Source organism: Gossypium hirsutum, chromosome D13, assembly GCF_007990345.1.
Source record: "Gossypium hirsutum isolate 1008001.06 chromosome D13, Gossypium_hirsutum_v2.1, whole genome shotgun sequence".
NCBI lineage: Eukaryota > Viridiplantae > Streptophyta > Magnoliopsida > Malvales > Malvaceae > Gossypium > Gossypium hirsutum.
In genome coordinates, this window is record NC_053449.1 from 905,569 (window position 1) to 921,390 (window position 15,822).

The window sequence follows — 15,822 nt, forward strand, 5'->3', positions numbered from 1 at the left end:
AATTATTTGAAGGTTTTCATTTAAGTCATTGATTGTTAAAATTAATGTTGTATGATTTTCTCTATTTGCGAGTTTGCACCAAAGGTCTTCTGCATTTTCTCCTTTATAATTTATTTTTTTTATGAAATAATTTTGAACATCACAAATATGTTAATTAACGTCCAAATAGTTTTGTTTTTCAATTTTCAACATTAACTGCTAGATTGACTTGAATTTAAATTATATTATTCTACTGGTTGATAAATGGTGATCTATTATATCGATCATTAAATTATTATTTAAAACTCGTTAATCAAAATTTTTTTAAAAAAAATTAATCTAATAACTTAAATAAAAATTTCAAATAAAGGACGAATTTTTTTAAATAATTCATTAATTATTTAGCGGGTATTCAACCATTAAGAAGTGGATTGAGTGTCCCCACCGACTCTACTAACGTAAAAAAGAAAAACCACGCTAATGGAGAAGCTCCTGCCACGTCTCCGTGTCAGAAACCATGGCCATCTCTCATGTTCCATATTACTTGTCAAAATTGCCTTCTCCATTGTTCAATTGCCGTTTGGCGGCCAAGAGAATCTCAGAATTTTCCATGGAGAATCCGCAACACCCTGAAGGTTTCTCTCTCTTTTCCTGATCTTCTTCTTTCTTATATCATCTATAATTCTTGTGTTTACTAATATATGAATTATGGGTTTTCTTTTTGTAAAGGCAAAGAAGCATGTGAATCCAATCCAACCAACGTGAAGCGTGTATCCGATGATATAATGCCTCACCTTCTTAACTTGTTAGTTTTCTCTCAACTTCATTGATTTTCCTTTTAAACTGTTGCTGCAATTTATTTATATAAACTATAAAACAAAAACAGTTTGAAAATTGAAGTTGTCTGATTTTGTTTCTGTACCCAAATCGATCCATAATCTCAGTATATTAAACTACTAAGAGCAAAGATGTATGAACATTTACTTCGGTACATTAATCATTCACCTTCTATAAGTCGGTAAAATAATCACGGAAAATTGGCACTAAAACTGTACTTAGTTGAGTGGAAAAATGGAGAGATAAGAGGAGAGAGCGGAAAGTGGGAGGAAAACAAATTTAGATTGTGCTTTGTTAAGAACAAAGCGAGGGGAAAGAAAATAGGACGGTCTGCTAGTTTAAAATTATGTATTTTTTAATTTTTTTTTTCATTTTTCATATTTCTAGTTTTCTACCCATTTTACAGTAAAGTTTAAATGTGTGCTTGATTGGGTTGAAGTAGACATGTCCATTGGCCGGGCCGCGTCCAAAAAATTTTCGGTCCGACTCCTAGGCCTGGCCCCGGCCCGAAATATGGGCCTAAATTTTTGTCCAGGCCCGGCTCGAGAAAAAATCTTAAGCCCGAGCCTGGCTTGGCCCGACCCATTTTTTTAATAAACACCAAAAAATTATTTTAAAAATAAAAAAATAAAAATAAAAGTATTTTAAAAATATTTTAAAATTAAAAATAAAATATATATTTATTATATTCGGGCCAGGCCGAGCCGAGCCTGGGCCAAAAAGTTATGCCCAAGGCCTGGCCCGTTTTCTAAACGGCCTAATTTTTTTACCCAAACCCATATTTCGGGCCTATATTTTTACCCGAACTCTCCCATATTTCGGACGGGCCGTCGGGCTAGGCCCGGCCCATGGACAGGTCTAGGTCGAAGAGATAAAAAAAAGAAAGGAAAAGTAGAAAGAAAGAGAGGAAAGAAAATAAGAAAGCAAATAATTTTTCACCCTAATGCATAAAAATTAATTGTTCCAATTAATGAGAGGAGAGAAAAATGAGACAAATGTGTAGATTAATTCAAAATGATGTATTTTTAGAATATTTTATTTTATTTCCTTCTATTTTTCACTTCTACTAAGCAATAGGTGGAAAGAAATTTTTTTTTTCTATTTTTCTATCTTTCCTACAAAGCAAATGCTTTCTATCCTTCTAGTCATCTATCTCTTCAGTTTTTCATCATTTAAATTTTCTTTCTACTCTACCAAGTAAAGCCCAAGAGAAAGACTTCATTTTGTCCCATCTACTTACAAATTAAGCAAATTAGTCTCGGTACGTTAGATTAAAGAGCAAATTAACTATTTTTGTTAAAAATTAATTTATTTGTACAGTTAAAAACTAATATGAATGACAAAATAATTGAATAGTGACACATGGCGTGCCATGTATACCTCATGTTGATGTACATGAACCAATTTTCAATCATAAAAATAGATAAAATTTTAATAAAAAGACCAATTTTCTCTTTGATCTAACGGAAATAGACGAATTTTTCAATTTTTTTAATAGAGGAGCTAAATACAATCTGACTCCAAATATAGCGACTTTCATAGTACTTTTACCTTAATAAGTCCCATATAGGATGGCAATGGAACCTCCCAAAGCGAATATTATCAAATCTACAATTGCTCTACAATTGACACGATTCACTCTGTCACTGGTACCAATATGACTATCAATAAATAATTTCTTTTATACAATAAATATATTATAAATAAGGTGAAATGATAATTTTATCTTTTTAATAGTTATGTATGGTTAAAAAAATGTCATAAATCTTTATACTTTTCAAAATTTTGAAATTTAGTCGTTATACTTCTATTTTCAAGAATTTAATTTTTTTTTATTTTTCATATTTCAAAATTTAGATTCAACTATTAATACTGTTAAATTTTTTTGTTAAATTTGTTGGTGTGACATTCTGAAATAAATAAATAAAAAAACAAATATTCACTTGGTAGCCATGTAATTAAAAAAAATGAAGTTGCAATTAACCTGAATTTAACCAAAAAAAGAATTAATAGTGATAACAGTTGAATCTGAATTTTGAAATCCGAAGTTAGAAAAATTAAATTTATGAAAATAAAAATACAAAAACTAAATTTCAAAATTTTAAAAAATACAAAAACTTATTACATATTTTATAAATTACTAAGAATTCAGGGACTGAAATTAATGTTTATCTCCAGGTTTCTTCACCACTACCAATTAATATTTACTTTTCGTTCCAAAAAGTCCATTTGTGTAAGTATTTAAGTGAATGGCAGGACCATATTGAATGAAAATAAAAACTTCTTGTTCTTATATATTTTGGTTTAGATATGGATCTCGTGCCACACCACGCGACTTTGAAATATATGCCGCAGACGCTTCTTTTGAAGACCCTCTCATGTGTGCTCATGGGTTAGTATTAAATGTTGAAAATTTTCATTCAAAGTGAATTTATGATCGTGTTTAGGATTGATCATTTTCTTATGTAATGATTCCGTTTGTTTCTACAGAGTGAAACAAATCAAATCATCATTTTATTCGCTTTCTAAGGTTTCATCACTCTATCACTTATTATTTCTCGATCTTTCTATTCATTATCTAAAATATATTCAATTCAGTATTTGTAATGATTGATTCTGATTGTCACCGCTGATGTAATCGTAACATGTTTTTTCTTATCAGGTTTTTAGTGAATCAAGAATCGTTGAATATAGCATTACTGAAAAAGAAATTTCGGCCGGAAAGCATGAGGTTTGAAATTTATTCATGCTTTGTTGAATTTTTTATCCGTTTCCTTTTCTTTTTTTTTTCCAAATTTATCGATGATATGGATGGCTAAAGGTTTGAGAGCTGTGCATAATAATTTGCAGGTATTAGTTGACAACAAACAACAATACAAGTTCTTGGGAAGAAACATAGATATGATATCATTGATCAGGTTGTATGTTAAGGACGGAAAAGTTGTTCGTCATGAAGATTGGTACGCACGTTTAGTCCTATCTCGCTGATAATTGTTGGTAGCTTGACTCACAGGTTTCGATTTTAATTACCGTCAATGAGTGATTTACCTTTCGTTTGTAGGTGGGATAAGAAGCCGCTTCGGAATAGAGAAACAGTTAAGCTTCCGTGTGTCGGCCGAGTGATTGAACTGACTCGTAGGGGTTCGATGTTCGTAACTCATGCTTTAATGGGGTTCGGAAAGGATCCTCCTACCGGATGATGCTACAAGTCGACTGTATGCAAGTCCGTCTCGATGTCATATTCTTAGTTATATTCATATCAAATTTCATGTTGTTAAACTTTTTTCTATTCTGATCACGTGTTAATCTTGAGATTTTAATCAACATTTCCGCTAAAAAGAAAAAGGATTAAATTGATAAAAAATATAAACATACGAACTAAATTTTGCGTTATGCCAATATGAAAATGCTTAGCTTAAGCCAAGCTACCCCTTTGGTTCAGCAATCTCGGCCTGCATGAACGAGGCCTTGAATGAGAGGTTTTTAAATAGGAATAATGTTAACAGCAACTTTGTACCAAAAGAATATATTAAAAATAATAATATAAACCCAACATCAGTACTAGTAATTTACGTTTCGGTCACTTTACTTTAAAAAATTATAAAATAGTTATTAAACTATTCAAAAGTTTTTATTTAAGTCATTAGACTATTAAATTACGGTTGTATAGCTTTTTATGTTCTCTGTGCTGCTGCACCAATTGAAACCTCTCTTTCCTCTTTTTTTCTGTAGTTCATTTTTTTCATGAAACAATATTAAACGTTACGGATTTATAAACCAAAATCCAAACAACTTTCTTCTCCAATTTCCAATATTGACCATCAAATCGACTTAGATTTAAGGTATGTTCTTCTACTTATTAATGGGTACTAATATATTGTACCAATCATGGAATTATCGCTTGAAGCTCACTAGCTAAACTTTAGAAAAAAAATCTTAATAGCTCAGTGGCTTAAATAAAAACTTCTAAATAATTTAGTAACTTAAATGAAAACTTTCAAATAATTCAGTTACCAACTTTTAAATTTTAAAATATTTTATTATTTTTAAATAGTAGATGATTGACAAGTTTAATCTAATTTTAATTTGAATATAAATATTTTTTAGTAATTTGATTGCTATCCAACTCGATCCATGAACCTTTCTATTTATAAATAGTTGCCAATTTAATGAAAAAATAGTAAAAAAATTATTTTTATATAATAAATAATAAATAAATTATTTTTTTTATATAAAATTGTAATGCTGGTTGTATAGGTTTTAGTTTACAAAAAATTATCCAAGTTGGGCTTGGATTATAAATTCCATTTTCCCAAAGTCCAACCCAATTCTAGTTGAACTTTGGGTTACTCTTTAACTGTGAAACCTTTCTATTTCTAAATAAAAAATAATAAAAGAAAAAAAATACTGATAGGGTTAATATATTTTTTGATGTCTGAGTTTGGTTTCAATATTTAATTTTGGTATCTAAGTTTTTTTTTCCAATTTAATATTTAAGTTTGGCTTCAATTTTCAAAATGGTACCCAAACCAAATAATGTCATGTGGCCCAATGAATATTTGACACGTGTGCTTTAGTAAAAAATGTAGGCACTTAATTAGAACAAAAAAAAAACTCAAGTTTGGTTTGATACATGTATCAGATGAGTAAAAGAAAAACTCAAGTATCAAATGAAAAAACTCAAGAACTAAACTGAGCATTGAAGCCAAACTCACGTGCCAAATTGCGACACACACGTACAAAAAAACCCCCTCAAATATCAAATTGAGCATTTAAGCCAAACTCACATACCAAATAGTATATTAATCTTGTTATTATTTAATAAAGGGTTAAATTACTTTTTGGGGCTTGAACTTGGCAACTACTCCCACAATGAGGCCTGAACTTTTTTTTATCCAAGTGAGTCCCTAAACTTGACAATTGTTCCTGCATTGTGGCCTAAGCTTTTTTTTTTCAAGTTATCTCTTGATATTTCCTTAAAAACACTAAAACTTATGCCCCAATACGAGAAAAATTACCTAATTTAAGCCCCAATATGAGAATAATTACCAAATTCAGAGACTAACTTGGATATAAAAAATTTAAGTCCAATGGGAGTAATAAATCAGGTTTAGTTTCTCCTTTGTTGTATGTTCATTGTTGTTTTTTTGGTACCCAGAGATTATTATCAATATTTTATTAAAAAATATTGAAAATAAATCTATCAACCAAAAATTTGAAAAAAAACTAAGAGACAGTCCATTTAATAAGTAGTTTTGGTGTCAGAAAGTTTGACTCAATCATTGAACAACTACCTGACAAAATCAAACTTATAATCTCAATCTTAAAAGAGTAACCCCCAAAAAAAGAAAGAAGTTTGCTCTCTTTCTCACCAAAAAGAAAAATAAAGAAAGCATAAAGACGACAAAAAACAATGATTGAAAGTAAACATCATATCAAAAATGGTTACAGCAAAATCTTTTGCAATGACACAATTCTTTGGTTAAATTTGATGCTTGATTGCCAATGCCAATGTCCTCTTTTTGACTGGTCTTTTTACTATTATGTTATATAGCAGCAGGCTTTTGAAGGATCCAAGGCAGTGTTGCTGAGGTTGGTTGGTTTTGTTTCAATTATTCAGTGATTATTTGGTGGGGGTTTTTTGAGAGATCCCATAATTTATTTTCCCTTACTTTCATGCAAATTTTCACTTCTCATTCAACTAACAAAAGTTAAAGCATATATATATATATATGTATATATGTATGTTAGTTTTCCTTTACTTTCTTTTCCTTTTTTACCCTAAAGACTGCAAAAGGCTTAAATGTGTGGAAACTTTGTCTCCATTTCCATGCCAATCCTTTTGGGTAAGCACCTCATCTCATGATCTTCTCTTCCTTTGGCTTTAACTCTTTTATCTTTTCAAAGTTTTTGAGGTGTGGAAGGAAGCTTGTCTTGGATGAAACAATGAAAGCTAAGAGGTGGGATTAAATACTTTATAACTCAAACAAATTAGTTCATATGGTATCGGATTCGAATTTGAGTATTCAATAGGGATAAAGTTAGAATATTGCTTTAAGGAGTAGAGATTAATCATAAATTATCTGAGGGTATGCTAATCTGTAATTTCATGAAAAATTAGGGGGCTAAATGATAAATTTACTATTTCTGGAAGGCCAAGGCTACTACCTACCCCTTTGTCTTCGTCTTTTGCACTCAAGGCCTTAAATCTTCAGCATTGCCAACTCAATCATATATATATATTTATATGTAGAGTTTTAAATTCATATAGAGAATATATGATGCATCGTCAATGCATAAGTTTCATGCATCACCAGTAAATAGTAACATGACACATTATTATTAAAATAAATAAAAAAAGTGGGAACTTATAAATAAATATTAATAACTTTATTTAAATATAATAAAATAATAATTAATTGTAAATAAATATTAAAACCCTAAACTCTTAACCCTACTATCCTAAACACTAAACCTAAGATCATAAACACTAACCCCTAAATCCGAGAGTTATTAATATTTACTTATAATAGTTATAATTAATGATTAATTATGTTTAAATAAAGATTATTTATTTATAAGCCCATATTTTTTTTCATTTCATTTAATGATAATGTGTCATGCTATTATTCACTGATGATGCATGAGACTTATACACCAACGTTGTATCAATATATTTCCTTTTAGATACATATAAAATGTTTTTTATAATATTAAGTCTTAGTTCAATTGGCATGAGCATTGTTGTCAAATCAGGAGAATGTAAGTTTGAGTGTGTTGAAGCGCATTATCCTCCTATTTATGGGTTGGGGAGGGGCTATGGGTAATTCTAGACATTGTATCAAAAATAGCAAATATGATCATAACATATAATGAGATTGTTCAATTTTTTTTTTTAATTTTCAACTTTTTATCAAACACACTTTAGTTCTCCCTCAATGATAAATTTACCAAGTAATAATAAAACTATGCATAATAGTGCCTGGTCATCTACCTAACATAATACCAATTATCACGTACTTACCAAAATAAATGCTTTTCTATTTTGATTACTTAAAAAAAAAAAGTTAACCTATACAAATGATCATCCAACTATGTTTCTGTTTCTGTTTTGGTTATCCAACTTTAAAATTTTTCAATTTAGACATTAACGTTTGAATTCGTAGTTAAATTGATAAGGAAAAACCTTTTTCTAACTCGTATAATAACACATTTAGTCTTCAATACTTACATATTCTATCAATTTGATACCAAATCTAAATAATTCAATAAATTTAACCCTTCACGTTTACAAATTATATCAATTTAATCCTCAAACTTCATAAGCAAAGCTTTTAGCTTTTAAAACAGAGACGTTCCACATCTACAAAATTTGTAAAACCCACAAAGAAAGGAAAAAAAAACTTTTCTCAACTAGTGAGTCGTTTTTCGAGCCAATTCCTGATACCAATGAGTTTATCTTGAAACTTTATTTCCTTTTTCTTTTTTTTTTGTTTCATTAGTTTTCCTCTAAATATAATATTTTATAGCCCTTTGGTTGATAAAATTTTGGCTAAAGAAAATAAACAAAAATCACTTTAGATTTACTCTTGTTGTTAATAGATATTCCCTTCAAGGTGGTACATAAAAATAGTCCTCGGAGTTAGTCATTGACATTGAAAATTAAATCCAGAGTTAAAAAATATGACTTTGAAAAATCCAATTGTTCAATCAATAATTATATAAAAACTATGAATTTAATAGAGGTGGGATGCCTTTTTTTTAAAAGCTAAAGGCTTTGATTGGTAAGTTTGAGGACCAAATTGATAGAATTTGTAAATGTGAAGGATTAAATTGATAGAATATGTAATATTAAGGACTAAATGTGTTATTATACCAATTAAAAAAGGCTTGATCAAAATAGGAATGAATTCAATTGTTAGTGCCTAAATTGAAAAATTTTAAAGTTGGGTGATCAAAACAGGAACACGAGTATAGTTGGGTGACCATTTGTATAGTTTACCCTAAAAAAATTCTATTTTAATTTTTAAAGAAAATTGCATATATATATTTATTTATAATAATTAAACAATTTTGTCATCCAAATAGAAAATTTTAATTACCAATAAAATAACAAACATTATATTGTATATATTTTTTAACAATCTCTTTATATGTTTTGATCATATCTACTTATATATATAATGCCTAGAATTATCCATAGCCCTTCTCCAACCCTTAAATAGGAGGATAATGCGCTTCAGCGCACTCGAACTTACATCCTCCTATACCAGCAACAATATCGATGCCAATCAAGCTAAAACTCAATTGACTATTATATGCATTTTGTAATTGAGAGAAACACCTATTTTAGGTATGAAAAAAAGAGAATATTTAATATTACAACTTTTAAGCTTTAATCCAATGATGGTAAAGCAAAGTACTAAAGTGAATATTTTGGCTAATAAGGTTTTTGCTTAATGAATATTGAAGTCTTCAAAGTTAAAAATTTCAGATTCCAACCTCATATTTTTAAATCATATGTGAGTCAATTAATTTAAAAATTATTGATATAATTGTAAATTGTAACTTAACAAGAAAAATTGAATATTTTAGACAAATGTTAAACTTATTACATAATTTGGTGTCAAGTTTTTTTTCTTTTAAAAGTTGCCAATGATATGTTTGCCTCCTTACAAAGCAACCCAAGTGTTGATGAAGTAAAACTAAGAAGAAAAGTATGGTGCTAATATTGTCTTAGCTCAGTTGGTATACGATATTGTTATTAGTACAATAGGATGTGAGTTCGAGCGTACTGAAGTGCATTATCCTCTTATTTAAAGATCGAGGAGGGGCTATTGGTAGTTTTAAGCATTGTATCAAAAAATAAAAAAAAAACAACAAAATTTAGGAATTGTGATGCTACACTTATTTGAAAGAAAGTAAATAAAAAAAAAAGAAGAAGAAGAAAAGTGGCATAATCTAAAGGCAACAAAAACAAAAGGAGAGAAAGAACAAAAAGAGAAGAGGAAAAAGAAGACAAGAATCTGCATTTTTCACTAAAGATTAAGATTACAGTATTGAAAGTTGTTTAAATTAGGTTTGAACTGAGCTTTGAATTTAAAAATTTTAAAAAAGAACTAAAAAAGGAAATGAAAAGAAGAGCTAGAATCTCTTTATGAAGGTAACTTGAGTTTGGTTTAAGGATCATTTAAATTTATTATTTAAGTTATGTTTTTTTTTTAATTTAATTATAAAATATACAAGTGTGTTCTGATACTATAGAGTAATTAGATGGAAGTATAATTACTAAAATAATAGTAACACCATTTGTAATTTCGAGGAATTCTTTAGAGTTGTTTGGCTGATGGTGAACTATTACATCGTAATTCCCTATAGCATGTCTTGTAGTATGAATTATAATGACATAATTATGTAATTTTAATTTTTTTAAAATATGTTAATTATTATAAAAATTATCAGAAGAAGTAACAAAAACGTAAAATTAAATTATAATGTTATTTCAAGAAAGTATCACTTACTAATAAAATTAACATGAAAAATAAATATTTTGTATAATTTTATCTAATTATTCTAGCATTCGCTATTCGTTGGGCTATTCCCTCTCTAACATTAAAAATACTTATTGTCATCATCGGGTTGGTCCTTAATTAAGTACAAATAATTAATAATAAATATTATATAATTTAATTAAATATTTAATATCTCAAAATGTATGAGAAATTATTTTTCCCCAACAAAGTTTTCAGATTATTTAAATGATATTAACAAAATAAAATATATATCCTAAAATTAAAATATGATTATTATTGTATAAGAATAACTTCTAAACTTAAATCATATACGAATGTATATAAAAAATCATAACATAATTGAATTTGAGTATAACCCTAAAAATTATTTAATCAAAGCAACTCAATTATATTAAATTCATTACTACTAACTAATTACAATAATTATCTAAATATATCACACAAATAGAGGTTTCCATGGGCTGGGCTGGGTTTGGGTCAGACCCAATCAAAATCTTAGACCCGTTTGCTAGGCTCGGGTCTAGTCTGGCTCAAAAAATAGACCTAAAATTTTACCCAAGCCCGACCCATATAAAAATGCTAAAACCCGAGCCTGGCTCGGCCTACCCGTATTAAATTTTAATTATATAATTTTTTTAAAAAATATAATACATCAAAAATACTAAAAATATTAAAATAAATGTTTCCCAACAAATTAAAAAAAATTAAAAAATATCACTAAGATAGGTGCAACTTAACAAACAAATGTCTCTAAAATAGTAACAAAATTAACAATAAAACAAGAGTTATTCAATATCCAAACAATAATAACATAATAGTGAAATGGTTGTAAAATAGTAACAAAATAACAAGAAAATAATAGCAAAACAATAAAAAAATTTACAAATTTGGGTTGGGTCGAATTTAGTGTCAAAAAAACCTTACTTGAAGCCCGACTAACTTTTTAAACAAATTTTAATTTTTTTGTCGAATCTATTTTCCGAATCTATTATTTTACCTAAATTTTTCTATTTTTTGAACGCTCGAACCATATACAGATCTATGTATAAATAACTACAAAGAATTATGCCGGAAAGTCAATTAAACAACCTTATGTCATAGAATCTTACAAAGATTTTCCATTTATGATTTATTTATTTATTTTTTATCATCCAAATTGGTAATGGGAACAGAACTCGAGATTATGTCTTAACAATAAGTATTAAATATATGTTTTAAGTAACAAAATGGAATTTTATCTGTCTTCCCACCATCAAGGATGGAGATTGAGGGCATATGGGATTTTCGCCCCCACTTCTCCATTTTTTTTTTACTTAAAAGTGAATTATTATTATTATTATCATCTTATTTTATATGAAATTTGATCATCCAAAGATGAAATATAAATTCTTATAGTTTTTTTTTATTAAGTTAAAAAATAAAATAAATAAATCTCACTAATCAATAAATAAACAACCAATAATAATTGTCGATTGAGTCTTAGTTTGATTGATATGACATTATTGCCAGTACAGGAGGACGTAGGTTCGAGTGCGTTGAAGCGCATTATCCTCTTATTTATGGGTTGGGGATGGGCTATATATAGTTCTAAGCATTATTTTAAAAAAAACAAATATGACTAGAATCTATAATGAGATAGCTAAATTCTAATTGTGCATATTATTCTTTTTGCTTTTCTGCATCTCATCAAACTAAAGCACATGGAACAAATTTTCTTCTTTGGTTCCAAAAAACCTCTTTTCCCATATTGTTGGGAAAATAAATTAAAATGTATGGAGGTTGCTACCATGTTGTCTAGTAGTGCTGAGCCTAATGATCATCGGTTGTGTAGGGAGGCTCGTAAGTACATGAATAAGGAATATAAGGTGATTACTTAACATACCTATAGAGAAGGTAATAAACTCACCGATGGATTAGCTTCAATGGCTTAGGATCAACCGCTACAATGTTCCGTCTGCCACTATCCACCAGATATAATTCGTACCTTTAAGTTACTTATACCAACACAATTCACGTATATATTTGTTGAAATTACAACTTTACAAGTATATCAACAATTATCATCATAATCAATCATTAAAAGTATTGAATTAAATAACGCAGTTAAATAACAGTCATAGCAATGTTGATGATGTTGTCACCACAGGAAAGGCTTGGAGTACTACAAGCAGAGCGAAGGTGGATTAAACTCAACACTGATGGTGCAATTTCAATTTCTAATGGTTTTTGCTTCGATTAGAGGGGTTTTTCAGGATCATTGTGCTAAATGGATTAGTGGATTCACTATGCAGACTGGGGGATGAACTGTGTTCAAGATTGAGGTTAAAACTATTTTAGAAGGTCTAAAGATAACACGGGGTTCTGAATCTCAACAATTAGAGGTGGAGTGTGATAATAACTTGGTAGTTAAATGTGCTGCAAATAGTAAGATGTAGAAGTTGCGTCCGATTCACCAACTATTGGGTCGTCATTGGAGAGTCCGTTTTCGACATATTCTGAGGGACCACAACAAAGTTGCTAACCATATGGCTGAGTAGAAAACTTACTCAAGTCAAACATTAGTCATTTAACTAATATCACTTAGTAGAACAGTGTTATCTTACCCAAACATAATTCAAACGTGAACTATGAAGGGTTTTAAAGCATCAGTCATATCATTAAACCAAGAGCTCATTATTACGAGATAACTTTTATAAAAAGAAAAGTATAGGAAGAGCACTTTCAAGTAGGAAATCCCTTAAAAAGCAGCAATATTCCCTAACTATGGTAATTAAAGTTGTAAAGTTGAAGTTCCTTTTGTGATGCTAAAGTAACATCTTTATGGTCTAAAGCTTGGATATTGTTGTTTCTTTGTTTATATAATACAGAAGTGTGTCTTCTTTTAGGTTTCTGATCCCGCCGATACTTTTCAATGTTGGGAATGTTAGGTTGTAAATACTAAACTCAAATTTAAAAGCAAAAGAGAAAAGAAAAGCTCAAACACTCATCAAAAGAAGTGATCTTTATTTTCTCATTATAATTTCATTTTATGGAAGAAGATGCTTCTTTTATTTTAAAGTATGATCGCTACTTTGCATAGCTCTCACGCCATGAATCTCTCTCTTTTTCCAACTATTTTCATATGTATTTTATAAGAAAAAATAATATGTATATGAAAAGCTGGGAGTGATTGGTAGGGGTGAAGTCAGAAAATTTTTTAGGGGTTAAGATTAAATTGTAATTTTTACGATAGTAAAAATGTAATTTCTTATATCTTTATAAATTTTAAAGGATGAAATCAAATTTTTATAATTCTTAGGGGGTCAAAGTGTAATTTTACCTTTAATAATTTTAAATTTTAAAATTTAAAGGCCTAAATAGAAAATTTTATATTCTAAGAGGATCGGGACCCTTCCAGTCCCCTTAATCGGTATTAATTATTGATTATGAAAATTATAATTTATTTATATGTATCAAACGCATGACATTGGGACCGCACCTCTAAAACGGATAAATATTTATCATCTGTAGATCATATTTATTCATTCTCTTGATATGATATGACAAGCGGTATCTATAAGGAGAAGATATCAATAGATTGATTAGAGTTCGAGAAAGTACGGAATTAATATTGGGACAACACATGATATTTGGGGAATAAAAAAAAAAGCACCTCTTTTAAATTCCACAAAGATTAGGGGTGAGTTTTCGATCGAATCAAGTTGAATCGAGTGAAAAAATTTGAGTAGATCAGTCTTATTTTATCATCCTAACTTGATTTAAAAAAATTTCAAATTGAGTCGAGTTGAATCAAATTAAGTAAAATTGTTCGAGTTAACTTAAAAAAGTAAATATGTCAAATTAAAATCTTGTTACAATATAACTAATTACATGTTAAAATACATAAATTTGAAACAATATATATTTGAAAATTTTTTCAAAGCAAAATAAAAAAAATATGATACTTTAATACAATAAACTTGAATAATTAATTAACTTATTTAGGTCCCAAAATTATTGTTTTAGAAAATTTTTAATTTTCTTTATATATTCTTTAGAATCTCTTTTTTTAAATAATTAAAATTTTTTTTGTAATTTTTGTTGAAAGATCAATTTGTTCATTTTTAAAATTGACAGGGATCAAATGGGTATTTACACAAATCTGTTATTCGAATTGTAAAGTTCAACTTGACTCGAACTTGAAACTCGATTTACTTATTTGAGTTGACTTGAATAACTTAATTAACTCAAAATTTAATTTTTTTTCGATTTTTCGAATCAAATCAAATTTTACTCAGTCACATTCTCAGTTATACTCTAACCTAAGATATCCGAATTCCAAATGCACATAATCATCTATAGCTCTTTGCTAACAAAATAAACCATCATAAACCGTGATTATTCCAACGTTGCGACAAACAAACATTTTGAATTGATATAAGTGTGGCATCCATGATAGAAAGGGTGAAGGTTGGGTCAATATATAACTTAATATTTTAAACTATTAGTTAAAATTTATAAAAAAAATGCAAATTTTAGTATTTCACAAAGCATAAGTAAATGTATGTGGTATTACCATTTTTTTTTTGGTGAAAACTATTGAATAATTTTTAAATATATATCATATTCAAGCGTCATTATTATTTAATAAAATGTGAATCTTAAATTTATATTCTTATATGAGCAATTATTTAGGAGATAGAGATATAGATGTGACTATTTGGACTAACAGTACATCGGACTAGACCTAAGAAGAATAGATCTTAAAGTCGTTTATGGATTTATTCACTTATGACATTCATAGTGTGACATACCTAAATCCTGAGTAGATGACGAACTATGTATGCGTGACTCGTACACTTTGATGTAAGTAAAACCTTGAGTTTGAATAGATAAGGAACCAAAAGCTAGTGCGTTAAGTGTACGACTTCTGTAGTATGTAGCGTTATCACAACGGTGGAATTTATAACTCAAGACATGAGTAAATGATATCCTCTCATTGGCATTACATGTTTGATGAAAAGTAAACGTGGCCACAGATCATTCATCTTTGTGATGAAGGACGTGATTATTATTTGATAGTAATTGACTTTTCACGAAGTAACATGTAATAGTTACCATAAGACAAAATAAGATCATATTGGGAGAACGAATATAATTATCTTAACCATTAAGTTACCCTCCTCTCTAGATATGGTGACAAAGTGACATATATCAACTTAAAATACTACGAAACCAACTTGGATAAAACTGAATAAAGCACCCACTAAATAGATATGGATTGAAAAATATCTCAAAATCTATTTCCAAAATATTTTTATATAGATTGTATGGGACTCAATGAATGATGTCCAAATGATGATAGAGAAGCTACACATGAGTATGCACCACCAATTGATGACTTTCCTACATTTAAACATTTGTCATAAAATTTTAACTAAATGAGCAGGTGAGTTTTAAGCCTGAAAATATTGAAAAAAGAGAGTCTATAACA

At 28.7% G+C, this 15,822-nt stretch overlaps 1 protein-coding gene across 1 annotated transcript; it reads left to right on the top strand.

Annotated features, from left to right (window-relative positions):
- The first annotated feature begins 412 nt into the window (after positions 1–412).
- Positions 413–4,199, top strand: LOC107919933 (uncharacterized). Its single transcript, XM_016849375.2, has 7 exons — positions 413–614; positions 709–784; positions 3,125–3,208; positions 3,307–3,346; positions 3,479–3,547; positions 3,667–3,776; positions 3,878–4,199. Exons 1-7 carry the CDS (start codon positions 497–499, stop codon positions 4,014–4,016), a joined length of 636 nt encoding a protein of 211 aa, XP_016704864.1. The 5' UTR covers positions 413–496; the 3' UTR covers positions 4,017–4,199.
- The last annotated feature ends 11,623 nt before the right edge of the window (positions 4,200–15,822 follow it).

Coding starts and splice junctions, on each gene's coding strand:
- LOC107919933 (XM_016849375.2), top strand. CDS start 497: ATGGCCATCTCTCATGTTCCATATTACTTGTCAAAATTGCCTTCTCCA. Junction 615..708: donor GAATCCGCAACACCCTGAAG/GTTTCTCTCTCT, acceptor CTTTTTGTAAAG/GCAAAGAAGCATGTGAATCC. Junction 785..3,124: donor ATGCCTCACCTTCTTAACTT/GTTAGTTTTCTC, acceptor ATTTTGGTTTAG/ATATGGATCTCGTGCCACAC.